This window comes from Ictidomys tridecemlineatus, chromosome 14 (genome assembly GCF_052094955.1).
Source record: "Ictidomys tridecemlineatus isolate mIctTri1 chromosome 14, mIctTri1.hap1, whole genome shotgun sequence".
Classification (NCBI taxonomy): Eukaryota; Metazoa; Chordata; class Mammalia; order Rodentia; family Sciuridae; genus Ictidomys; species Ictidomys tridecemlineatus.
This window is the reverse complement of record NC_135490.1, coordinates 9,027,666-9,052,541: the sequence shown is the minus strand read 5'-3', so window position 1 is coordinate 9,052,541 and position 24,876 is coordinate 9,027,666. Positions and strand designations below refer to the sequence as shown.

General features: G+C 46.9%; 2 protein-coding genes across 13 annotated transcripts in view; one reads left to right on the top strand and one right to left on the bottom strand.

Moving 5' to 3' along the window:
• Positions 1–316: 316 nt before the first annotated feature.
• Positions 317–23,002, bottom strand: Trim35 (tripartite motif containing 35). 12 transcript variants are annotated; one of them, XR_013430195.1, is made up of 11 exons: positions 22,329–22,889; positions 16,271–16,366; positions 12,545–12,775; positions 10,046–10,068; positions 9,104–9,222; positions 7,819–8,291; positions 5,085–5,151; positions 2,134–3,988; positions 1,948–2,050; positions 662–818; positions 317–555 (listed from the first exon to the last, which is right to left on the bottom strand). XR_013430195.1 is itself a non-coding variant. In XM_078030855.1 (8 exons), the coding sequence occupies exons 1-8, from the start codon at positions 22,761–22,763 to the stop codon at positions 4,591–4,593; spliced, it is 1,725 nt and encodes a 574-aa protein (XP_077886981.1). In that variant the 5' UTR covers positions 22,764–22,892; the 3' UTR covers positions 4,027–4,590. The 12 variants fall into 12 exon arrangements, 5 of the variants coding, with proteins under 5 accessions (XP_077886981.1, XP_077886982.1, XP_077886983.1 ...); XR_013430192.1 differs by having other exon boundaries at positions 1,971–2,050; XR_013430196.1 differs by having other exon boundaries at positions 3,866–3,988.
• Ptk2b (protein tyrosine kinase 2 beta) overlaps positions 22,946–24,876 on the top strand; it is a 127,490-nt gene continuing 125,559 nt past the window's right edge. Inside the window, exon 1 of the mRNA XM_078030853.1 lies at positions 22,946–23,424. The gene's annotated coding sequence lies outside the window, so the exon portion shown is untranslated. The remainder of the gene's footprint in view (positions 23,425–24,876) is intronic.

The window sequence follows — 24,876 nt, the reverse complement described above, 5'->3', positions numbered from 1 at the left end:
CAAATGTTCAGGGTCTGGTTAATATGACCTGAAGTTATCTAATCAGATCATTGTTATTAAATTATACTAAACAGTATACATCATTTCTTCCAAGAAATATTTTTTGACAAAGTTAAATTATTCCAAGTACAGTTCATTGGCGGTTTTATTTTCTAAACCTTTACATATTTGAAATCTTTTTTTTTCTTTTTGTCTTCACAAAACTCATCTAGGTATAAAATTCCAATGATTCACAATCTTTGCTCAAGATTCTATGCTTTCTTCCCCATTTATTTATTTTTTGGTAAACCAAACCCATTTTTATTCTTTTGCAAATAATTGATTTTTATTTTCTGCCTTCCATCTTTTTTCTTTCTTAAACAGAAAAGAAAAGCCCCTCTCCCAACTTCTGGCAATGCTGCCTGAATTTGCCTCCATGTTTCTTTCCCAGTTTCTGGCTTGTTACAGTTCTTCAGACGCTCCCTCCACCGGCCTTTTACTTGTAAAAGTATGTGAATTTCTTACTTGCCTTCTATGGTTTGGGTCTGGAATGTTCAGCAGCTCATTTCCTTCTATCTTCAAAAAAAAAAAATTTACAAAGTAAACTCTGCTAACTGGGAGGCACAAACAACACAACAAAAATTTAGTTATTTGCAAAAGAATAAAAATGAGTTTGGTTTACCAAAAGATAAATCCACTGGCCATCAGTAGGACCCATTGGATGAAGATATGCATAAGGCTGAGGGCAGGTGGATGCCCAGTACCCTCCCAGCTGCGCTCAGCATCAAGTAGGGTGATCTGTCTAGAGGTGGGATCTTCTGTGTCTACAGCTCTCATAACTATGAAAAAGCAGACTTATTAGATTAAAACATAAGGAGCTGGGCTGTAGCTCAGCGGTGGAGCGCTCGCCTAGCACGTGTGAAGCACTGGGTTCCATCCTCATCACCACATAAAAATAAAATAAAGATACTGTACTCACCTAAAACTAAATAAATAAATAAAACATAAATAGCCAGCTATAAGCTACAGACCTGCATGCATGCTGGTAAGGGTTCTTCCTATCTTTGTTCTACTGCTTTGAAGAAATTATACCTCCCAGGATGCTAGATGTGATCATTGGTTCCCTCTCCTCTGACCACCGTTTTCTTGGGCTTGCAGTAACTGAATGGATACAGCAAGACAAACAGAAGGGAACAGTATACCTGACCACTTAAAAAAGCAGTTCAGGGCTAGGGATGTGGCTCAAGTGGCAGCGTGCTCGCCTGGCATGCATGTGGTCCGGGTTTGATCCTCAGCACCACATACAAACAAAGATGCTGTGTCTGACAAAAACTAAAAAATAAATATTAAAAAAATTCTCTCTCTCTAAAAAAAAAAAAAAAAAAAAAGCAGTTCAGACAAAAAGTTGCATACAAGTAGAGAGTAGAAAGGTGGTTACCAGAGGCTGGGGATAGTGGAAGCAGGGATGGGGAGAGGTTGGCCAAGGGGGACTAAGTCATGGTTAGACAGGAGCAAGAAGCTCTGCTGCGCCATGCATAGTAGGGTGGCCACAGATAACAATGATATATAATGTCCATTTCAAAAAGCTAGACGAAAGGAGTTTGACTGTTTTCACCACAAAGAAATGATAAATGTTTGAGGAGACAGAGATTCTTACCCTGACTTGCATCTATTGAACATCTGTTCAGGGAGCAGCAAGGGACAGACTCCCTTCCCTAGAACAGGGCTGAATGGAACCTGGCTACCCTGGCCCTCCAACTCATTTCCATGTGCCTCTGTGTTCCTCCCAGGTCTACAGTGTTCCCAGACTGTCTGTTCTCTGCACTACATTATGCAAATCCCAGCCAGCCAGTATCCATAGAAACCAAATCTCCCATCTTCCCCAGCCCGCTCCCTGGCAAAGGAAACCCACCGAAGCAACACCCACAAACAAGGACAAATACCCCAGGGCAGGAAGGCTTCCCTTACCATCAGATTCAGTCCTTACTGACCTGTCTTCCCACCCTCTGGTTACTGTTGGAAGGAGCAGGTGGGACAAGCCAGGGCACAAAGTTCTGTTCTTTCTGAAATCCTGAAGGGAATATTAATAAGCTCAGTTTCTCCCATCACTAACGATTGTCTTTGTCCAATCCAAATCACTATCATTAAGATCACCTTCACTGGGCATGAGCCAGTATTTGACATCATCTTCATGCATACAGCTACATGAACCATTTTGGAACATGACAACACAATTTCATTGTGCATGATACGATGACTAATTTTATGATTTGTAAAGATCTGCTCCTCTCTAGAATCTTCTGCTATGCCTAAAACATTATGACTCTTTTTCTCCAGGCTCAAAACAAGGCAAAGCCTCTGGTACCACACCCAGATTCTTAAAGACTGTAGGCAGCTGTCCTCTCTTCTTTGGGAATGACACGGGTTGACCTGGGGAAAAACATGCAAGTGTCCAAGTTGCCCTCTTTACAGAAGTTCAATGCTCTACCAAAGCTTCGCTGGACCAGGGCCAGGAGTAACAATAGTGAACTCAGCTGTTAATATTTGCCCAACTTCCAGAGTTTTACACACTTGCTCCCTTAAAGTCTATAACCACCTTAAGAGACAGGAACTCTTAGGTCTTTTCCACATGATGACACCAAGAGGCAGAGGGGCTGTCTCCCCCCAGGGTCACAGTGGTGGTCAGTTTGAACTCTGGGCGCCCAATACCATATCCAGCCTTTTAACCAATGGACACCTTTGGGAGGACAGAGATTTAAAAAAACCTATGTTGAAGTCTTAGATTTAAGGTTTCCATTTAGCTTTTCTCCTCTTGGTTTTAGACACCAATTATAATGCAATATTTAAACAAAAACCAAAATCCACCAATTGAACTGAGTGCATGAAAACATCCCAGACAAACCTCCCCCTTGAGAAGGGAAAACTATTTTAATAACGTGCTTGGAGTTTTCTCCTCGTGCTGGGTTGCTTACAGATACAGTATGGGACAATCTACATTTTAATTATAGTGTGCTGGGCAGGGAGGGGCAGAATACTCTTGTAGGCTATGTGCCATACACAGAATCTCTCTGTAAAGATAAAAAACACTGATAGGAGGGACTGTCTACTAGGAGAGCTGAATGTGCAGAGGTGTGAGATTGTTCTAGTACATTTTGTACCTTTGGGTTTATTGCCATGTAAACAGATTAAATATACACAAGCACACATGTACGTGCGCACGCGACACACACACACACACACACACATACAAATTAAAGGCAAATTACTGCTTGCCTTTTTTTGTAAGTGCATTCCAGGTTTGTATGTTTAACTCTGAAACCTATTTTTCTTGGTTACTACAACCACTTTTCCACGTTATTGAAACTTTTTTCACAAATGTTAAGTTGTATAGACATACTCTTGTCAAAAAACTGAAGGAAAGTAAGCGTTCCCAACATAACTTCCACATCTCAGCTTCTCACTTTTCTTTGGGATTCATCGTGATTGTGAATCATAATTTCAACATGCAGAACATCCCACGTGCTGAAGAATTAGCCAACAGTAATAAGCCTATACTAGGTTTAGGGTGGAATACTCGGCATTTTTCCAAAGTCTGCCTCACTGGATCCCTGAGAAGCCTGAGGCAGGTACTGTCACCCTCTTTCTACTTGCAGCAGATGTCCAAAAGCCTCAGGTAGCTTCTTCATCGCAGGGTTGGAATCTGGGTCCAGGATCCTGACCCTTGTTCCTTACCAAATGCTGCCAGTTGTTTTGTGGAGTAGTTGAGGACAGCTTGCCTGACCTGCAGGTCATACCTCTAAAAGGTTGCATGTTGATTAGTGACAGAGATATGTTCTGAGATGTGCACTCTTCAGCTACTTTGTCACTGAACATTGAGTGTGCTTACCAAACCTCGATGTCACAGCCTATTGCACATCTGGGCTGTGTGGTACAGTCCCCGCTCCAAGGCTGCAAACCTGTGTGCACGCTATTGCAGTAGCTCAGTCAGCCACTGTGACACAGTACATATCTAAACACAGAGAAGGCATAGAAAGATGATAATCAGAATTTTTCAGCCCCATTATCATCTTGCCCCTACTTTGTATTTATGATCCGTCATTGACAGGATGCATCCACACAAGAACCACCTACAGTGGCCTGGGACATCCCTGGACCTAGGACAGCAAAGGTGATAATGATGTAGTCCCTACATTCAAGCAGAGAAGACAGTCAGGTGCCTTCCAGCAGGAGGGGCAACACGCAATAGCAGCCCGGGAACCCTGGGCAGGAGCTATAACAACAGAGGCAAAGTGGGCAGAAGCCTACTGGGGAGAGTTCTGTTAATATCTAAGGTGTTGGGAACACTCCTGCCGGGCACCATCATTAACCATGGGGCTTACTAGACTGCCACTGTTTTGATAGTTAACCAACAACAATCCCATTCTGCCAAAACTTCACCCTTCAGAAGCAAGAAGAAAGGAAGAAAATGGCTATTACACACTGAGTTATGACCAAGTGATCACTGGTGCCAATGAGCAAGTTCAAGGAGCCAGGGGGGACTCTCCTGCTATTTGCCTTGGCACTCACAAGTCTGCTCCCCAGGATCCCACCTAAAGGGCACACAATTAGGGGTTAGGGAAGATCTGCAGATGAGGACATCAGCCCAGGCAGGTAAGAAGTGTGCCCTGAGACATCAGCACACAGGTGGTGCAGCAAATATAACCAGAATAGTCCGAGTAACCAACAGCAGGTCACTGTGATACAAATGGCCCTGTGAGTACCAGGCAGTGTGGGTGTGACAGCCTGGTGTTCTGGAGTCATGTGAGATGGAGCCAGGACACCCAGTAGAACAGAGTCCAGCCACAGTGAGCTCTGAAAGCTGCAGTGCAGAAATGCACATGAGCAGGTCAGGAGTGGGGGCCACTCTGGGTGGCCATTGGAGACCAAAGGATGGTGCATCTGGTGGCAGCACATAGATGGATTCAAAAGGAGAATAAGACAGGCAGTGTACAGTGCGCTGCTACCTCTAGGGTGGATGTCGGAATGAGGAGTAAGAGCACAGGTGGGAGAGTATTCAAGGAAGACCCTTGGAGAGGGGCTTGCTGCCAACAGGATAGCTACTTTACCATGAGCATATCCAGATCCGAGGCCAGATGGTCTCAAGGGCAGTGTCAAAAGGAGGATTCCTAAGATCTGTAAGCAACCGAAAACAAAACAAAACAAAAAAACAGACTGGACAATATCCAAATTAAAAAACTAAGGGTTTCAAAGGATGTCACCAAGAACGTGAATGGACACACCTAGAATGAAGAGGAAAGTTTATAAGTTCTATATCTGAGAAAGGGACTAGTCTCTAGAATACATAGAGAACCCTTACAACTCAACAAAAAGACAACCCAGCTAAAAATGGGGAAAGGCTCTAAAGACAGTTCCCCCAAAGAGATATACAAATGGCCAATAAGCACATGAAAAAGCTACTGGGTATCAGCATCAAGGAAATGCAAATCAAAGCCAAAGCCATACCACTTCACCGCCACAGGAGGGCTAAGCCAGAACTCAGATCACAGTGCTGACAAGGGTGCTGTGCACCCGGAATCCACACACACTGCTGGTGGGAGTCAAAGGCTGCATCGGAAAACAGCTTGGCGGTTCCTCAAAAGGTTAAGAAGAGTCACCATAAGACACAGCATGTCTATGCCTAGGTGGACACCAAAGAGAAAGAGAGACAGATCCACAGAAAAATCTGTACACAGATGTTCCCCGCAGCACTACTCAAAACCAACAAAACGTGGAAACAGGCCAAATACCCATCAATTGGCGAACAATAAAACACAGCACATCATTTCAAACAACGGAATATTACAATAAGAATAATACTACCACATGGAAAAACTGGCTTTCAAGAACACCAAAAGAAATAATGTCAAAAGAAAAAGCACATCATTTTTATTTCTTTGAAAAGGAGACCTAGGGTATCCAAATTATCCTATATCTTAAAAAAAAAAAAAAAAAAAAAAACAAACAACTCGTAACAGCTTGGGTGAAAATAGTTTTAAACATTTATTCTAACCAACAAGTCAAGCTGATCATACAGAATCTGTACTTGACAGGTTAAACCCCAGCAGAGCGCACACACTCATAACTGCTTGGTTCCCAAAGTGCCTAGAGCTTTTTTGGGGGGCGGGGGGCTGAGAATCTGACACAAGTGAGCTCATTTGCCAACTGCCAAGCTGGCCCCAGTGGCATGTCACACCTGGTCCCCCCACTAGTTACATAACCAATGTGCACAACACACTTATAACCAGGACTCCTAATTGCTGTTTAGAACATCAGCTGTTATGAAGTGGGGGATCCAGGGTGGAACGTGCCCCTAACTATAACACGGTACCCACGGGACAGTGTCTCCTCCCATGTTGCCAGTTCCCAGGACACAGTGAGCTGGAAATTAGAAAGCATTTGCAGGCATGAGAAAGGAAAGGTGGAGGTTTACAGTGGAGAGGAGAAACAGGATGGAACCCAACAGGGAGCAAGCTGGCTGAGGTCAGTGACACACGGCAGTGAGGACGAGGGACACTGCTTTCCTTCCCACTGCACAGCACCTATCTTCCGAACGGCCTCCCTCGGACCACACCCTTCCTTTCTTCCTAACTGGAAGGGGCACCTCTTCCCTTCCCTTCTCATACTTTCACCAGAGGAAACTCACCCCACAGTAATTATGGGAGGACACGGTCTTCTAGTCCCACTGTCTAGTGTACAGATGAGGAGAGTGAGGCCCAGCGAGGGAACAGGTGCACAGCATGATTTTAAGTTTGTGAAGTGCTCTGGAGCTCTTGGTTCAGAGATTAGCTCTTGATGTACAACCAGGTAAACTGGAGTTGATAGATAGGGATGGGCAGCTTTGCCTCCTACCTTACAGGACCCCCAGGAAGATCCGTGCAAGTTTTAAATTAGTAACATAAAGCAGTAGCTAAGCTGAGCCCTGCACTGTTTGCTGAATTCCTGATGTTCCAGCACTGGAGTGACCGCAGCTCCTAAGCTAGCCAATCCCTAGACAGCCACCGGGCCTGACGGCTGCCTGTCCCGTGAGTCCAGCAACCTAGACCATGGAATCTCACCACTTCCTGTAGCAGGCTCTCTGCCAAGTCAACATCTCCTGTCCTAATCATCCTAAGGCAGGTGCAAAAAACGAGGAGCCGTCCTCACACGCCAGAACCCACTGCAACTACTCAGGACTGCTGCCCCACCCATTCCTTCCCAGGAAAACCACAACACAGGCTTTGCCAGCACCTTCCCCTCTTTCCCTTTGCATCTTGACTGACCCTAGTGCTTTCCTGTGTGACTCCATGTGGCATGGCTGGGAAATGAGTGACAGACTCTTTCCAACAGCAGTCATCTCCTGATTAATTGGCTTAACCATACCTGGAAAATAATAAAACCTACATTTTAAAACAGGCCTGTTCTGGAAGTAAACATTTTCTCCAGAAATTCTCAAATGAGGACTTAAAAATTCACACCCTGGGTAGAGCCTGGACCCAGTGAGGTACTTCCTGGATGGCTTTTAACTGAACAGAGAAGGGACCAAAAATAAAGACGAGGCATAGGGCCTAGAGTCACAGAAAAAGGCAAGACGGAATGGCAGAGGATGCTGGCACCTCACAAGAGAGTGGGCAGAGGTGCCGAGGCCGGGGGTGGGCTTCAGGAAGAGGCAGGAATAAAGCAGGCCCACGGCACAGCATCCAGCAGGCCTGGGCCCGTTCAGACGTCCAGCTCTTCCTTTATAGTGATGCGCAAGGGGCAGATGCTCAAGGGCTCAGGGGGCCCATCACCCCGCGCACCCCCAAGGTAAAAGTAGGGCCGCACCTCCCCAAAGCGTGCATGGAAGGTGTATAGGTGGCAGTTATGTTCAGCATCATAGAAGGACAGCTCGCCCTCTTCGCACTCCAGCTCCACACGTAGGCGGCGCGGGATGGCCAGGACCAGGGGCGAGGTGGCTGGGTCCGAGGTCACACAGTGGTCCCCCTCCACACCCTGCGTGCGGCACACGTACCAGAAGCCAGAGCGTGTGTCATGGTAGCAGCTGTGTGAGTGGCCTTCTGCACCTGTATCTGGCTGCACCCGCACCACACCCACCCGCCAGCTCTGCAGGTCACCCAGGGCCACCTCCCAAGCATGGGAGCCCTGAGAGAAGGTGCAGGAGCCCAGCAGGCAGGGTGCTGAGGAGAAGCGCTCTGGGTTTTCCACCTGCACGCGGTAGCCATGGTTGGTGACGCTGGTGAGGTCGTCAGACACCGAGAGCCAGCCTGCTGCAGTGTTGGGATCGAAGCTGAAGGGCACTGAGGGCAGAAGGGGGACAGTCAGCAAACCTGATACTCTCCCACCTGCCACACCAGGTGGTGTCCCCAGGGCCCCAAAATGACCACCTCAGTTCTAGTTGCCCTGGGTTGATGGGAATCATGGGTTCAAATGTATCCGCCAAAAGGTACGTGGAAATCCCAGCCCCCACCCAGTGGCCCAGAATGTGCCTTTATTTGGAAATGGGCGTTACTGTAAATACAGTTAAGACAAGACAGATTGGAGCAGGGTGGAACTTGAACCCACCTTAACTGTGCCCTTATAAAAAGGGGAATGGAGACAACACGAGGGGAAAAGCCATGTGGCAGAGGGCAGAGGGTGAGGTGCTACAGCTGCAGGCCAAGGGCAGCCAGGCCTGCCAGCCAACACCAGAAGCTAGAAGAGACACAGAGGGTCTCTGCCACAGGTTTCAGAGGACCACAGCCCTGCTGTCACCTGAGCATGAGCATCTAGCCTTCACAACCATGAGAGAATGGGTTTCTGTCATTTAAGGCACCCCGTGTGTGGTCCTTTGGTGACCTTGGACAGAGAAGGCCTTTCATCATACACGGTACAGTTCTGAATAGAGGAAGTATTTCTCTTTCTGAAGAGGACAGAGGGTCAGGGCCTGTATAGGAAGGTGGTCTGCCAGGAGCGGCTGCAGCCATCAGGTAGGAGGGCAATGACCAGGGTCAAGGGCCTGCTGGGAGGCCAGTGGAGAGAATGGGCAGAGCCTGGCAGAGTGGAGCTTGGCAGCTCTGTGATAGCATGAAGTACCTTCCCTGGGCGCGAACACCTCCCTGCACCCCCTTACCAGACTTGATGGAACTGATCATCTTCTTCCACACGCGGTACTGCAGGGAGTCCAGGTACCGGCAGGGGTTGATGAGCATGCCGGGCTGGATGGGCTCTGGCTCCACGGTGCAGAAGAGCCTGTGGAAGGAGGACTGGGCATGGTGGGTGCAGTTGGGGCAAAGCACCTGGGCTGGTCTGGGTTCACTGGAAATGGGCAACAGGCCTTGCTCCCTTGCCTCAGGCCTAGGTTTCCTGGCCGCCTTCCCCAAGACAAACCTGGATTGGTCCAGGAACCGACTGAGCTGCCACACCCTTCAGGATTCAGTAGGAGGGCTCATCCCGCCCCAGCTGGGAGAGATAGAAATAGGAGGTTCTCCAACACGGCTGCCATCCTTGTGGACAGAAATCACACTTACACATCTGCTTGTGGGATGTGTAACAAATTGGAAGGGACCTTAACAGTGCTCTACTCCAACAAAACCAAGAGGTCACAGTCCTTTGCTTGAGCACCGCTGGTGACAGGGAACTCACTACTTCCCCTACTTCCCAAAGCCCTCTTTTTTATCTTTGGACAGCTCAGACAGGGACATAGTTCTTAATTATTCATCCCAGAGAACCCAAAGCCATCAAGGCACACGAGTGTGCAGGACAAGGGCCTGTCCTGAAGCTCTCAAGGGAGGAGGCTGGTCAAGAAAGATGTCTAAATAAATGTTAGGTGGCCACAGAGAAGCATGAGCAGATGCATGCTGCTCTCCCTCCCCTCACAGTGGCTGGAGACCCTCCATGCCAGCCAGAATTGGAGAGCCTCAAAGAAAGGTCTCTCCATCTGGCAGTCCCCACCACTCCCTGCAGATCCCACCAGCTGGCTGCGTTACCTGCCTGGCCCTGGAGCCACTGGATTTTGCACCTTTGGTGTTTCTGCCTGCTCTTCCCCTCCCCTCTACCAGACTTGGCAACTTACCGGCGCTTTCGGCTCTTGTGTTTCTGAAAGACACAGACACAGAGAAAGCATGATAAGTTTCTGACCTCAAGAGGAGCCATGCACCCCATGTTTATGGATCAGAAGACTAAATATTGTTAAGACATCCATTCTCCTCAAGCTGATCTAGGTATTCAGCAGAATTCCTTTCAAAATCCCAGGTACTTTCTTTGTAGAAACTGACTCTAAATTTCATATGGAAATTCAAGGAACCCCAAAGAGCCAAATAATCTTTAAAAAGAAGAGTAAAGTTGGAGGACTCACACTCCCCAATTTCACAGCTTATTATAGAGGAACAGTAGTCAAGACAGTGCAAGACTAACATGTGGACAGACGGGGAGATCAATGGAAGGAACAGAACTGAAAGTCCAGAAGTAAACCCTCACATTCACTGTTAGCCAATTATCTATGAGGGCAGCAAAATCATTTAAAAGAGGAATGGTCTTTCCAACAAATTGTAAAAATTTTTAAAGTACACACTAACATGTCAAAGAATAAAGGTGGACCCTAACTTTATGCCATATTTTAAAAAATGACATAAAATACATCAAAGGCCTAAATATAGAGCTAAACCTGAGAAAGAACTTGTGCCTAGAACACAAAGAATTTTTAGAACTGACAAAGAAATGACCTAATTAAAAAATGTATAAAAAAGTAGAATTGATACTTCTCCAAAGAAGACCTACAAATGACCAATAAGCACATGAAAAGATGCTAAATATCGTTAGCCATCATGAAATGTAAATCAAAATAATGAGATACCACTTCAAACTCAATGGTATGGATACTTATATATATATATATATGAGTTGGCAAGGATGTAGAGAAAGTAGAATCATTATTCACCGCTGATGGGAATATAAAACAGTGCACTTGCCTTGCAAAAGAATCTGGCAGCTCTTCAAAGGGTCAGAGTTACCTCCAAGAGAAATGAAAACATGTGCATATAACTGGTATATTAGCTGGGTGTGGTGGCCTATGCCTGTCATCCCAGTGACTTGGGAGGCTGAGATAGGATCACAAGTTCAAGGCCAGCTTCAGCAAGTCAGCTAGACTCTGCCTCAAGATTGAAAAAAAAAACAAGCACTAGGGATGTAGCTCAGTGGTAAAAGCACCCTGGGTTCCACCCCCAGTACAAAGCAAACCAAAACCCTGGTATATGAATGTTTATAGCCCCATTCCCTACAAGAGCAAAAAGTAGAAACAACCCAAATAATCACAAATTGATGAACAGATAAAATGTAATATACAATGGAATAGTATCATTCGACCATAATAAGGAAAGAACTATTAGATGCTAAGACATGGATGAAGTTTCAAAATATGCTGAGTGAAAGAAACCCATCACAAAAGGTACATATTATATGACTCCATTTATGTGAAATGTGTAGAATAGGCAAATTAGGTAGACAAGAGAGACTGGTGGCTGAAAGGCACCAGGACAGGAGGAATAGGGGAGTGACAGCTGAAGGGTTTGGAGCTTCTTTTTGGGTGGATGAAATAAATCTGAAATACAGATTGTCATGATGGTGGCATAACTGTACAGTGCTGAAATCCCTGAACTGTATGTTGTAAATGAGTGACAAGCTGGGTATAGTGGTTTGGGGCTGTAGTTCCAATGACTTGGGAAGCAAGAAGGTCACTCGAGCCCAGCAATTTGAAGCCAGCCAAAGCAAGAGTGAGATCCTATCTTTTAAAAAACTAAATAACAACAACAACAAAAATAGGTGATTTACACAGTGCAATATATAAATTATATCTCAATACAGCTGTTATTTAGAAAAACAAAATCATAAACCAAAATCATTGGCAGGATGACGATTTCCTTACAGAATCGTCAAGGAAAGAACCAATTTAAATCCATTGAGTGATTCTGTAATCAGTGCCCTCTGGAGACAAAGCATATCATGGCTTGACATGAGGTGGTCAACCCACAAAGGTCCTCCCAGGATGGGACACACTGCTGGAACACAGTATTTGCCCCCTGTTCCAGAAGGTGAGCTGTTGTGAAGAGGATAGCATGTCGTCCTGATCATCCTGATTTACAAACCAGCCTTCAAGTAACAGAAACTTCTCTGTGGGGCCCAAGGATGCAATCAACCAAAGTGAGAAAAAATAAACTCAATGGCATTTGTTTTTTTAAGTGAGAATGGAATCATTCTCAAGAGAGAACAAGCCATATTTAAATATAAAAAAAATCTGATTTTGAAAGACCCCGTTTACTGGGGGTAGAGAGAGAAGAAACCAAGGATGGCACAAAAGCAAAGAGAACAGGGAGAGCGAGAGAGAGAGACAGGGAGGGCAGGGGAGAGAAGAGGCTGGAGACAGCACCCCCTCATGCCCCTGGCCTCTGACAAGCAGCACACCGATGCCGTCAGCCAGGAGGCCACAGGAAGACTGGCATGGTGGGGCTGGTGACCATGGTTCTCTGGTCCCTGAATATCTGGCCCCATTAAAGAACGTGGCGGCCGCGCTCCTCACCATGAGAAAAGAGACATCGTCTTCCTTCAGTTCCATCTGCAGCCGCTCGATCTCCTGGGCCAGCACCTCCGTCTCTTCTGTGAGTTGCTTCATCTTCTCATCGGCCAGGAGCTGCTTCTGCCTGGTCTCCTGGGCCACAGCGTCCAGAACAGCCTGCTCCTCCACCCTCAGGAACTCACGGAGCTTGTCGAACTCCTGCCGGATGCGACCTTCCAGCCACGCAGCCTCCACCTGCAGCAGAGAGCAGAGTCAGTGACTCAGACCTGGGGAGCCTCTGCTGTCCCCGAGCTGGTGACCTTCAGACTTTCAGAAAGAATCCTATGTAGAACCTTAGAGATGAAGCATCGATGCAAGACTTGACTAGCACAAATTTATAAGTTTAAATTTCAAATGGGAGGGCATAGAAGCTGTTTTGATAACTTTTTAGAAATCTCTGTTCAAGCACGGTGGTGCATGCCTGTAGTCCCAGTGATCTAAAACACTGAGGCAGGAGGGTTTCAAGTTCAAGACCAGCCTCAGCAACTCAGCAAGGCCCTAAGCAGCTTAGTGAGACCCTCTTTAAAAAAAAGAAAAAGAAATCATTGCTTATTGATGATAACCCTAGTCCTGCAACCTCCTCACACACAACAGTCTGTATCTCATTTGGATTCTCAATAGCATGGAAAACCCTATGTGACAGAATTACCCTATGTGTGAATTATTTCAAATAGCAAAAATTTTTAAAACTTGTTTGCCTTCAAATCTTTTGCCCTTAAATATGTCTGATCCAGAGGTTTACTAAAACAGTGGGAAGTATTTAACACTCAATCATAAAAATGTGGATATTCTAAATCATAATCACAAAAAATATTAAGAAAATGAGACCCAAACCATACAAATACTCAGAGAAAAAGCAAAGAAATACTTCTTGCCTGAGAATAAGAAAGAAATTGCTTAGCATAATGTGAAACAAAAAAGACTCAAACAATGAGATAAATGAATGTATATAAAAGATAAGCTTTAAATGGCAAGACCTTATAAGCAGGGTTAAATACATGTATGTAATTCCCAAATGACTACTATATAAATGACCTCCCCCCCAAAAAAAACCCTGAAAATAATTCATTGAAAAAGAAATGACAAACTGGGAAAAATGTTTGCAATATATTCAACAAACTAGTATTAGTCTTAATATACAAAGCACTCTAAAAATCCAATGGGAGAAAAGTCAAATATTCCAAGAACAAAAAAAGGATATGAATTGGCATTCACATCATTCACAGAAGAAATCTATACTGTGAAAAGATGGGCAAATGAGAACAGACCTCCTAAGAAGAGTTGACTCTACTGATTCTTCTCACACAGGACAAGAAAGGATGGAGCAAAGAGGAAAATTTGGCAAGAGCCGAGGCAACACTAGCCACTGTCACACCGGCAGGGACAGCCTCATGGTAAAGGGGTAAACGACAGAATATATACTCAGTGACTTGGATTCAAAGAATTTAACGGGAAAAGCACCCATCCAGCTAGAACTCTGGAGGCCTCAACCTGACCACCTTAAGAACCCTGGCCTCCACAAGAAGCCTAAGAGCTCTCTGCTGCCTGGCATAGAGAGATGGATGCACCCCCCTTTCCCCCAGTCCAGCCCCACACCCACAAATGTAGGTATTCTGATCATGGAAATGTACAGGGAAGCATTCCCCTGGTGAGCCAACTCCCGGGGGGTAACAGGCACCTTGTTTCCCACCTTTAGAATGCCCAGCAATCTCTCTTAGGATCTAGTAATATAGCTAATACATGTGCAATGTCTAGCTGGTATGGCAATGCTCTGAGAAGCCTCTGTGTTAGAGGCTCATCAAACCTCGACCTTGATTGCAGGCACATCGTTCCTAGGAATAAAGGAACTTATTTGCTAGATAACTACAATGTTTCACCAAGCTCTGCTGCTCCTGGAGCTGCCCGCCTAACAGTAACTTCAGACAATGGACCTTCTTGAGAACTGCACAAAGCTCCTACATTGCATACTATAACTGTAAAATATAACTGCAGAATAAGCAACCTTACTGATACTCTAAACAATAATGTAGTTATGGTACTAATGACCAAACATTATTGGTATAAATAAACACTACCACTTGGACACCTTCCCTGCCTCTGTACCTCGTCTCTGTGTCTCCCTTTATTATTTCTTTACACACAAAACCAGCCAAACAGCTTTGGCCATGACGACATGGGTTACAGGGCAGAAATGAAGCCTGATGACTCCATGACAGCACCAGAAGAACACCACAAACGGTGTCCTCTAGCAATGGCAGGCTGCAATCTCATTTGTGGACTGGAATCTCAAGTCTGTACTCATGGCTCTGATCTAAGATGATCAAATAGTGCCACTCTGTCAACTCAGCTTCTTGGTCTCCAAAACATGACAAACGTTGAATGGCCTCTCTCTGTGGGCACTCAGATGCATTACCTTATCTCAAAGTTTCACAAAAATCCTAGGAAGAGGGAATTTCTTTCTACAGGTGAGTGCATGAGTTTGGTGGGGGCCTAGACACAGGATTGGATTTACAAGGTCAGCCTGCAGCTTACTACCCTGGCCTCTGTATTTCACAGCCCCGACTCCTGCTCTGCTCCTCCAGCTTGGGACAGGCTGGTTTCTGACTGTCTCGCTGACCCTGGCTCTGGTCTCTCACCTTCTGAGAGATGACTGCTTCTAGTAATTACCACTCAGCTGCACTCATCTCAGCCACAGCTGACACACCTGGTTTGGGCTGCTGCGTACTACAATGCCTGAGTGGCCAAGGACTGGGCTAAGGGAAGCCTCCTAATATCTAGCCATGGAACCAGCCACAAGCTCATTACTGATCCTCTACAGGTGCCCAGAACTTCCAGACATTGGGAATGTGCTCACTTTCCTTGTATTTTGATGAGAGGGGACAAACTAGAAAACAAGATAATGAAGTGTCTTGAAGAAAATGAGGGAGACTAAAGCAGGGTAAAAGGGAAGGGCTAGTCTGGGTAGCAGCAGGGAAAGCTTCCCAAGGGATGTGTAAGCTGAAATTTTAAAGGCATCTTTGACTATAGGGCCAGGGGAACAGCTTTAGCTCATTTAAGGGACAGAGAAGGCCACAGAAGTGGCAGAAGCACAGAGCACCAAGCCACAGAACAGCAGATGAACTTGGGGCAGGCAAGGAGCAGATGACAGCCTTGGCCATGGGAAGGAGTCTGGACCGCAGTCTGGGGCACGAAACTACACTAGGCGATTTTAAGCAGAGGAGGCACAGCGATGTGCTTGGAGAGTGGAAAGAACAGAACAAAGAACAGAAAACCAAGAACAGAAGCAGGGAGCAGGCCAGGAAGGAGGCGCAGCAATGCAAGTGGAGTTCGATGGACATGTATGGTTCAGAGACAGGGAACAGGGCTGTGGTGGTGGATTGGACACGGCACTGAAAGGAATCACAGGAGCCCAGTCGGCGGGGGCCTGCATGGAGTGAATGGCGAAATGCAGCACACACTGAGGTTATTCTTAAATGACAGTGCAGTGGCATGGGTGGCTTCTTAGGCCATGCCTGTGCTGCTGGCGTGCCATGCCCAGGTCTTCAGTGAGGCAGTGTAGCCCAGACAGCAGCTGAGAGCAAGGCTATATGAGACTTCCAAATCCACAGCTAGCCCACAGGCAGCATCAACAGAGCCAAGGCCAACCCTCCCCTGCTTCTCCGTGGCTGCACGCTGGGTCCAAGCACTCACCTGATTGTGCTTGGCGATGGCCTCGTAGGAGCGTCGCATGGCCCAGAAGGCCTTGGCTTTCTCCCGCAGCGTGCACTCCATGTTTCTACACTTGGCCTGATGTGGGGAATGAGAAGAAGGCAGGGAGGCAAATTAGGACTGGAGGCCAGACAGGGAGGACAAACACCACATTTATAACTGGAATTCCACTTTGACAAGAGCATGAAAACAGCATTTACTAAACCTGGTCCATGCCAAGCCCTTGGGGCACAGCTGAATGTTAGTCCTGATCTCAAATCATTCCTTTATAATGCTAAGGGCCCTCACTGTCCTGTAGCCCAGCTCCTTTGTCCTATGCCTGGTACAGGGAACAGGACTGAGGAGGTAGAGGGGCCTGTTGTCTCTCAAGCTGGCCATAATGCAGCACAGAAGGGTATCCTGCTCAGCCTGGGACTGGTCCAGGCTGAGCTCTGAGTCCCTGAGCTGTGGGGATAAGACAGGGGGAGGGACCACAGGCTCCCTTTGAAATTTCCCAGACTGTACTGGTCTGAAGTCACTAACCTTAGGGGGTCTGACCTGACCCCCTTATTTCCCATCAAATGAAGTTATTTCCCATAAGGCCTTCTCTAAACACTTCCCTCCAGACCCCTCCTTCTCCTGATATTCTCATATTGCTTAGATCACGTGACAGACTTTAATTATCAAATTCAAATATTTATCTCTTCAGTAGTTTTGTTTTTTAAATTTTAATTATTGCTTCTGAACTTTCTGGACTCCCTGAAGAACACTGTGAATTTTAGGTTGGATTCCTACCTTTTCATCTACATTGTGAGAAACCTTTTCATATATTTTCTTTTGGAAAAATAGTAAATATTCTAATAATAATAATCTAATATTACTAATATTAGATTAATTCTAATAAAAATAATAATGATTCTAATAATAGTACTGGTAAATTACCATCACCATTTATGGAACACCTACATGTAGCAGGGACAGTGCTAATTACTTAATACCAGTTTCCTACCCGATAAGAGAGATACCACTATGGAGCTCATGGGTTGACAAATCAGTGCATGTCAAGGGCTGAGAAACGGGCAGGCACACAGTATGTCCTGCAAGGTCTAGCTCTTAGTACCAATAAGTGCCACTTGTGAGCCAAGAAATTCTCCTATCAGATGTTTCAGGTTTCTTAATGTACAGCATAAATGCTAAGACAACCTCATCTAGATCTCATCCTTATCCAACTCCAATTTGTTTTCCAGATCTTTCTTCCCCCTTGATATGCAGACTCATCACACAATAGGTGTTTACCATGGTACCTACTGCTAGGACCTCTTCATTCAAGAGCCACAGTGGGCAATTGAGACTCCCTCTCTGCCGGGGGCACAGGCTTAACAAAGAGGCAATGAACATCCTCTATTGCAACTAGGGATCTGCCAGGCTTGAATTGAAAGCTGAGGACCCAGAAAGTAGTGAGTAGTTAGGAAAGGGTAGAAAGAACTAGAAGGGGAATGTCTTAGTCCATTTTCTGTTTGCAGTAATACAACAGCATAGGTTAAACTATTAGGAAACAGGCTGATTCTGGCTCAGAGTTCTGAGCTGAGACTTAGGGCCATGTCTGGTGATAGTCTTCCAGGATAGCTGAGTTCCAGTATGGGTGAGGGCATCACACAGTGGGAAACAGGAAGTGCATGTGAATCCTGTTTCTTCCCCTCTCATAAAGCCACCAGGATGGTGGGAGCTCTGACACTCCTATCTAATCCTACTCAAAGGCTCCACCTTTAAACACCAGTCACATTAAGTATCTACCCTCTTAATACCTTGCAATGGAGATTAAATGTCAACCTTTGTTTTTGGAGAGGATGAACCACATGCAAACCATGGTGGGGAGACCTCTGAAGGTGGCTAAGAGTAATTGGAATCCCTTGGTTGATACTTCTCAGGCTAATTCTGAGAAGGTAGCCCCGGGCAGGGGACCAAGGCTTCGGGACCTACGTCAAAGTCCAGAGGCATGTATAAGAAAGGGGTCCAGACAAGGCAGTTAGAGGCCTGGGCCTCCGAGGGAGTTTGGAGTGGGTCTGGTATTAAAAACACTAAACTTGAGTTCTGACCCAAGAATTTTACCATTTTTACCCCAAAGCTGCAAGAAGTGCATGAATTTTCCCAAGTTTCCATTTTCTCATTAATAAATGTAACTATCTTCACAGTCCCCTGGAAGGGTCTGTGTTTGAGTACTTTGTGGATTTGCAAGTAGTCTAAGAGAATTCTTAGTGTTTTCGTTGAATGAGGAACCAAAAAAACCCACCAAGGTAAGCCCATCCTGAGTCACCTCATACACAGTGTGACACATGCTCTTGGTTCCTACAACATCAGCACCAGCATATGTAAATATGTTAATGATTACCAGGCACTAGTCTGTATGAGTGTCATGGTCTTGGCCTATCGAGGGAAGAGCAATACACTCAGCAGGTAGAGGGTGTATGGGTGCTGTAAGCTGGCCAACCATGTGCATCAACTGAGTTTGAGTTTCTGAGCTCTTCAAACAGGGAAGCTTTGACTCCTGAATGAAGGCAGCACTTGGAACACAGTAAAGAGAATCAATCAAAAGGATCTCTGCCAAGAGTAGAGATTTAGTTTCAGCAAAATAAAATCTTGTAATTAATACTTTAACTGGAATTGTATAGATCCTAATTTTGCTTAGACTTAATCTGGCAACTTCCTTTGGTTTATTGCATATCTGTGATATAGGCAAGAGCAATTTATATGTTTTGTGTTTGTGTGCACCTACGTGGTAACATATTTAAGCCACACTGTTGGAACACTTTTTCCTTTAAGAAGAGCAAGCATGTTGTTCAGGTTTGAGAAACACTGCGCTCCAGGACTTCCTAAGGTCCCCCAAGCACTTGTGTTCTTTCTAGAGCTCTGTTTAAACATTTCTGTTATATTCCAAAATCTCCTAAGTCCTTCTGGTCATATCTCACTGTATTGAGGACACCAGGCAAACTCTTTAACATGCCCTTGGATGCCCTGTGGGATCTGTCCCAAACTTCTTCATTCCTCATGTAGAATGTCCTTCGGTCATTGCAGGCCCCAACCCAATGCCCCCACTACTGCTACTGGCCTTCCCTTACTCCTCTGGGCCTTCAGGTCTTGTGAAATCAGTTCTTCAGAGGCTCCTTCCCATGCCTCAACAGACGAAAAAAGCAGGCTTTCCTCTTAGAATGTCCCATCTTTCACTGAAACTTCAATTATTAGTGAGAGTATTCAACTGTGCCTGTCAACTTCACCCAGGCAGGGTGTCTAGAACTGGACTGTATTCTGCTGGACACACTGTGCCCAGCACATTGCAGGTGTTCAACCTATCTACTCTCCGCACATTGACAATGATCAACAGCCACCCAGATGCCTGCTTATCCAAACACAGTTGGCTGCCCACAGCTCTGGGAACAGAGCACCAGCAGCACTGAGAAGGCTCTCTCAAAACCCATGACCAGAGCAGGGACCAAACTAGGCCCCGGGAAAGTCTAGCTACTAGTTCTGTGACTTTGGCAGTTACTTAAACTGAGACTGTCTTTATACTGTACCTCATTACACTGTAAGATAGGGATAACGCTACTACCTGCAGCAAGCTGAAATGCCCCGCAACCCTGCAAAGCCCAAGTTCTAATCACTACAACCGTGAATGTTATGGCAAAAGGGATTCTGCAGATGACGGAATTAAGGATCTTATTACAGGGAGATTCCTCTGGATCATTTGAGTGGGTCCACTGTAATCACGAGGGCCTTATGAGAGAGGTGGTAGTCAGCCAAGGAAGGCAATAAGATAACTGAAGCAGAAGTCAGAGTCATGCTCCCTAAAGATGGAGAAGACAAGGTAACATGTTCTCCCCTGAAACCTCCAAAAGGAATGCAGCTGTGCAGATAGCTTGAATTGGGGCCTTCTGACCTCTAGAACTACAATCAACTTATGCTTAGATGGTGGCCAAAGTGATCTGTTTTCTTAAACATCCTATCTCATCACAACCCCCGTCTGAGAATTCCACAGGGCTCCCCACAGCCAGCAGGGCTTTTGACCTAGCTCCTTCTCACATGGCAGTGGGATGGGAGGGGGGATCCCACACTGCTCCCCCCAGAACCACCACGCATGTCCAACCATGCAGAACCATGTCTTGTCTACTAACTCCTGACTTCCCCTCTAAAACATGAACTTCATAAGAAAAGGGGCTATCTCAGGGACCTGGGCACCCAGAACAGGTTCTGGCACACAGGAGGCCCTCAGCTGACTCATGTTTGTCTGGTAAATGAATGAGTCGCACCCTGCTTCAGGCGGCCCTGGACTAGACCATTCCCTGCCTCTCAGGCATCACCCTGAGGGCCCACTGGCCTGACACAAGGCTCCATCTGCATCTCCATCCCGATGTAACCACTGATACTCTCTAGGTGCCTGGAAAGTCAGGTTTCCTCACTTCCAGACCCTTCCAGACACTACTGTCTCTGCCACATACCCTCACTCGTTCCCCTGGCTAATACCTCCACAGCCCTCAGGTCTCTCCTGGAAGCTCCTTGAGGGTGAGCATTCTCTATCTCATCTCCTGCAGCTCTTCTAGGACCTAGCAGGGCAAGACATCTGCTAATTAAGAAAGCTGTCATGGAACCTCATGCTTCCTGGCCCCAGGTTCACTACTCTTGAATCCTGGCTTGGGGCTTGGCTCCAACCTGGGGAGTCTGTGAGTGTTCCTGGCCTTGACTCCTGTCCATCTCCTGATCTGAAGCTCTGCCAGCCCCATGAGAATTAGTCACACCTTGACTCATGGTCCCACTACCTAGACCCCAGTTCCCAGTGAGCCCAGCACTTTCTTCATCTGTCTCAAATCAGTATCTAACACTTCTGCCAGTGGGAGTGCATAGGAGTCACAGGGTTACTCAATCAAACATGCATAATGATGGCACTCCTGAGTTCTCTTTTACTTGTCTATGCCAAAATGTGTGTGGAACTATAACAAACTTAAAATTATTCCTCAATAAAGGCACTGCAAAGAAAGGAGAGGGGGTGTGTGGAGTACCTCCTGGACACAGCTTCCTGCCAGCTAATCAGTGTTCTCCAAACTGTTGGTCTGATACATGCATTAGTACGTGATAAAACAAATTTACTGCTTCTTTCCTTTTTGAGTGCTGGGGATGGGAGCCAGGACCTCACACACGCCAGCAAAAGCTCTACCACTGAGCCACATCCCCAGCTCCAAATTTTAGTGTTTTCACATTGTGTAACTTCTTCCAGAGTACAATGGGCATTTCCAGAATTTTACTTTTATTTTTTTACTATTGATACATATATATGGGTGATGTAGGGTGCGACTCATTCATTCACAGACAAACGTGCCGAAAACGAACGTGTTTCTAAGGGCTAAAGTCTAAATATTTCTGAAAAACTCTTAGCTAGGTTAACCCTTATTTCCTAATCACTTTTTCCTTTCTATAACAAAGACTTCTCCACATTACTTTTACCCTGTAAGTTGTTCCCTGGTTTACAGCTATTGGACCTCTAGGCATTAAGATGGTAAAAGAATGATAGAGAATCAACCAGTGGGCCTGAGCCAAGGGCCTCTCCCCGCAGTTACACAAACTTTGGGATCAGCTGAGGACGGTGACTGAGCTGCGGAAACCTTAAGGCTCTACATCCCTTGCCAGGTCCTGGGCTCCTCTCCCACTTCTAAACTGAGGGTTCGTGGGCTACCCACACTGGTGCAGCTCAGAGGGACCTGGCCACCGCCGCTGGCTGGGCCAGGCCGCTCAGAAAGGGGCGGGGCTGTCTGGAGAAGGTCGCTGACCCTGTCTCCCACTTCCTGTTTGCACTCTCTGACCCATCCTGGGCCGGCCTTGAAGACGGCAGACCCAACAGATAACCACATTCGCGGTGGGGGTCTTGAGGAAGCCCCGGAGCTGGAGCGGGGAGCCCGGGAGGCCTGAGCACGCGCCGCGCTAGCAGGCTGGAGGGCGGAGCCCGGGTGCAGGGATGCGGTCCAGCCCGGGCCACCACGAGTGCGCTGGATCACTGGGCGCTCACCGCCACTCTTACCCGAAAGTCGTGGGCAGTGTCCTTCACTGGCTGCATGCGATGTCCCCGGTGGCGGGGGTCGGCCTGGCATGAGCAGCAGAGCAGCTCCTTGTCCTCGAGGCAGAAGAGACTCAACTGGCCGCGGTGCAAGCGGCAGAGGCGCGGGGATCGCGGGCCTGCCCAGCGCGCGCCCTCGGCCTCCTCGCGCAGCAGCTTCTCCACCAGGTTGTTCAGGGTGTGGTTGGTGCGCAGGTCGGCGGGCGACGCCCGGTCCTTGCACACGGGGCAGGTGGGCGCCACTTGCACTTCCCAGCAGCGGCTCACGCACCCGCGGCAGAAGTTGTGGCCACAGTGCAGCGTCACCGCATCGCGGAAGGGGTCGTAGCAGACGGCGCAGAGCAGCTCCTCTTTGAAGGAGCGGGAAGGCCCGGGGGACGCGGCGGGCCCGGGCTCCATGACCCATGAGCTGCGGGATCCGGGACCCGTAACTTTGGCTGGGGTCCCTCCTACCCGCCAAGCCGCAGACTGCGGGGCGGTGGGCGGTGCCCCACCCCTTCCTCTCGCGGCGGTGAGCGGCGGCGGCGCTGGCCAATCGCGAGTGGCGTGCTCGGCTGGTTCCGCCCCACTTCCTGTTTGCGCGTGAAGGCGGGAAGAGCCGGTCGGGCTGCGGAGCCGGTTGTAGCCGCCCTCTGCCGACGGGCGCGTGCCCTAGCCGCGCTACGCTGCGCGCCCTAGTGTCACTGGACGCCTGCGTCCTTATTGAAGTGGGAAATGAAGTCTAGGAACCCCTTCCTTAACCGAGTCATGGAAACCTCTGGCCCGCGACATGGGAGACACCTGGGATCCTGACTTGGTTCCGAAGTCGTGGCTTCCGTGGGCTCGCGCTTAGAGTGGCGGTGCCTTCGTAAAGGCCTGTCACTCAAGCCCTCGTCCATCACTTCTTTTTGGCCAGTCTTGTGGCCTGGAGGCAGCAGGCGAGGAAAGCGGGTGGTGGGAAGACCTCTGAGAAGACGTGGTTCTCGCCCCGGGGTTGAATGAGTGTTTCAGGCTGTGGCTGCTTGTGAGGATAATGACTGTAACTTACCTCGTCCCTATGCAGTGTGAGGCTGAAAGTGAGGTAAGTGTGGAGCGTGCTCCTGACACCAGGCAGGTCTCCCTTAAAGCAAAGGAACCAGAATCCAAGCTGAATTCCTGCCGGGTTTGCCGGGCTGAGCCCCTGCGACTCCCCTTTCCTGCATCAGTGTGATTATTTTGCAGCTTTCTCATGTAGGATGCTGTTCACATGCGGTGCTTCTATTCCTGGTTTCTGGACTCTTGGTGTTGGGCATCTGTATGTCTTGAGAGCAGAGGCACTGTCTGAATTTTCCAAGGATGTTTCTATGGTGAACAACTTTGGAGGACAGAAATAATTTCTCCTCCAGACAAAGTTCTGGCAGAAGTAGTCCCCATTATTGGTTCCAGTTTCCTAAATTTGGGAGTTTCTCTTCTGTAATGCAACCTACTGGGGCCCTCATCACAAAGACTTGTGGGAATTGAGGCTCAGGAAATTGGTCCAGTAACAATGCTGACTACACTTACTGCTGTTAAGAATTGTCCTTTGTCTCTGACCCAGTGGACTCATATCTCCTACCATCGTTCATGAATCTGTAGCAAGCTAACTGCTTGCAAGTAGGATAAAATTTCAAACCCTTTACAGTTCTAGATAATTTTCTTCCAAATTTTTTCAGAATAGCCCTTTCCTCATAGGGAATGCACATCACTGATTTTCATTGCCTTCAGTATTTCTTATATGTGATCTATATTCACCTGGGGTGCTTTGTACATGGAGATACCCAGACCCCATTTCATCCTTCTTACCTGTCTTGGCCAGGAATCTGCATTTTCATGTGATCACCATGTAATTCTCAAGCACACTAAAGTTTGAGAGTCATTGTTCTAGATCTTCTCACCCAACAAGTTGTCAGGTGTCCAGTGATGGTTAGTGGTTCAAAAATGAATCTTAGGGCCTGGGGTTGTGGCTGTGCAGTGGAGTGCTCGCCTAGCACTTGTGAGGCCCTGGGCTCGATCTTTTAGCACCACATAAAAATAAATAAATAAAAATATTGTGTCCAACTAAAAAATAAATATTTTTTTTTAAAAAATGAATCTTAAAAGCAATATCTAAAGAAAGCCACAAGATGGGGCTGATAATCTTGTACTACATTTACCTCCCTAGAAAATGCTGTCATTTTCTTTCATTGTGTCCTTTTACCATTTGTGCCACTTGTTCTGTGAAACTATCTATATTGCTATCTGTGGGTTTCATTCTGTTCTTATATGATTTTCTTTGTTTTGTTGCTATTTTTCTCAGATTCTGAGTGGGACCACAAATCAAAACAAAGATGTAGAGTAGAAATTAACACGTACCTTTTTAACTAAAAATCAAAAGTTAACACTAGAGCAATGAGGTTCGCCAGTCCTTTTGAAAATAGGGAAGGGTTATATTCCAGACTCTAGCACTAGCCAGGGAGGGACATGACCTAGGGCATATATTTTACTTTTCTGATTTCCTTTTCCTTAACTGTATAAG

Bases quoted from the DNA above. Each gene is read 5' to 3' on its own strand.
- Trim35 (XM_078030856.1), bottom strand. From the start codon at position 22,763: ATGGAGCCCGGGCCCGCCGCGTCCCCCGGGCCTTCCCGCTCCTTCAAA. The intron at 9,223-10,045 runs GTAAGTTGCCAA...CTCCTTCCACAG, and splicing joins CACAAGAGCCGAAAGCGCCG to GCTCTTCTGCACCGTGGAGC. The intron at 8,292-9,103 runs GTAAGGGGGTGC...TTCTGCCCTCAG, and splicing joins GATCAGTTCCATCAAGTCTG to TGCCCTTCAGCTTCGATCCC.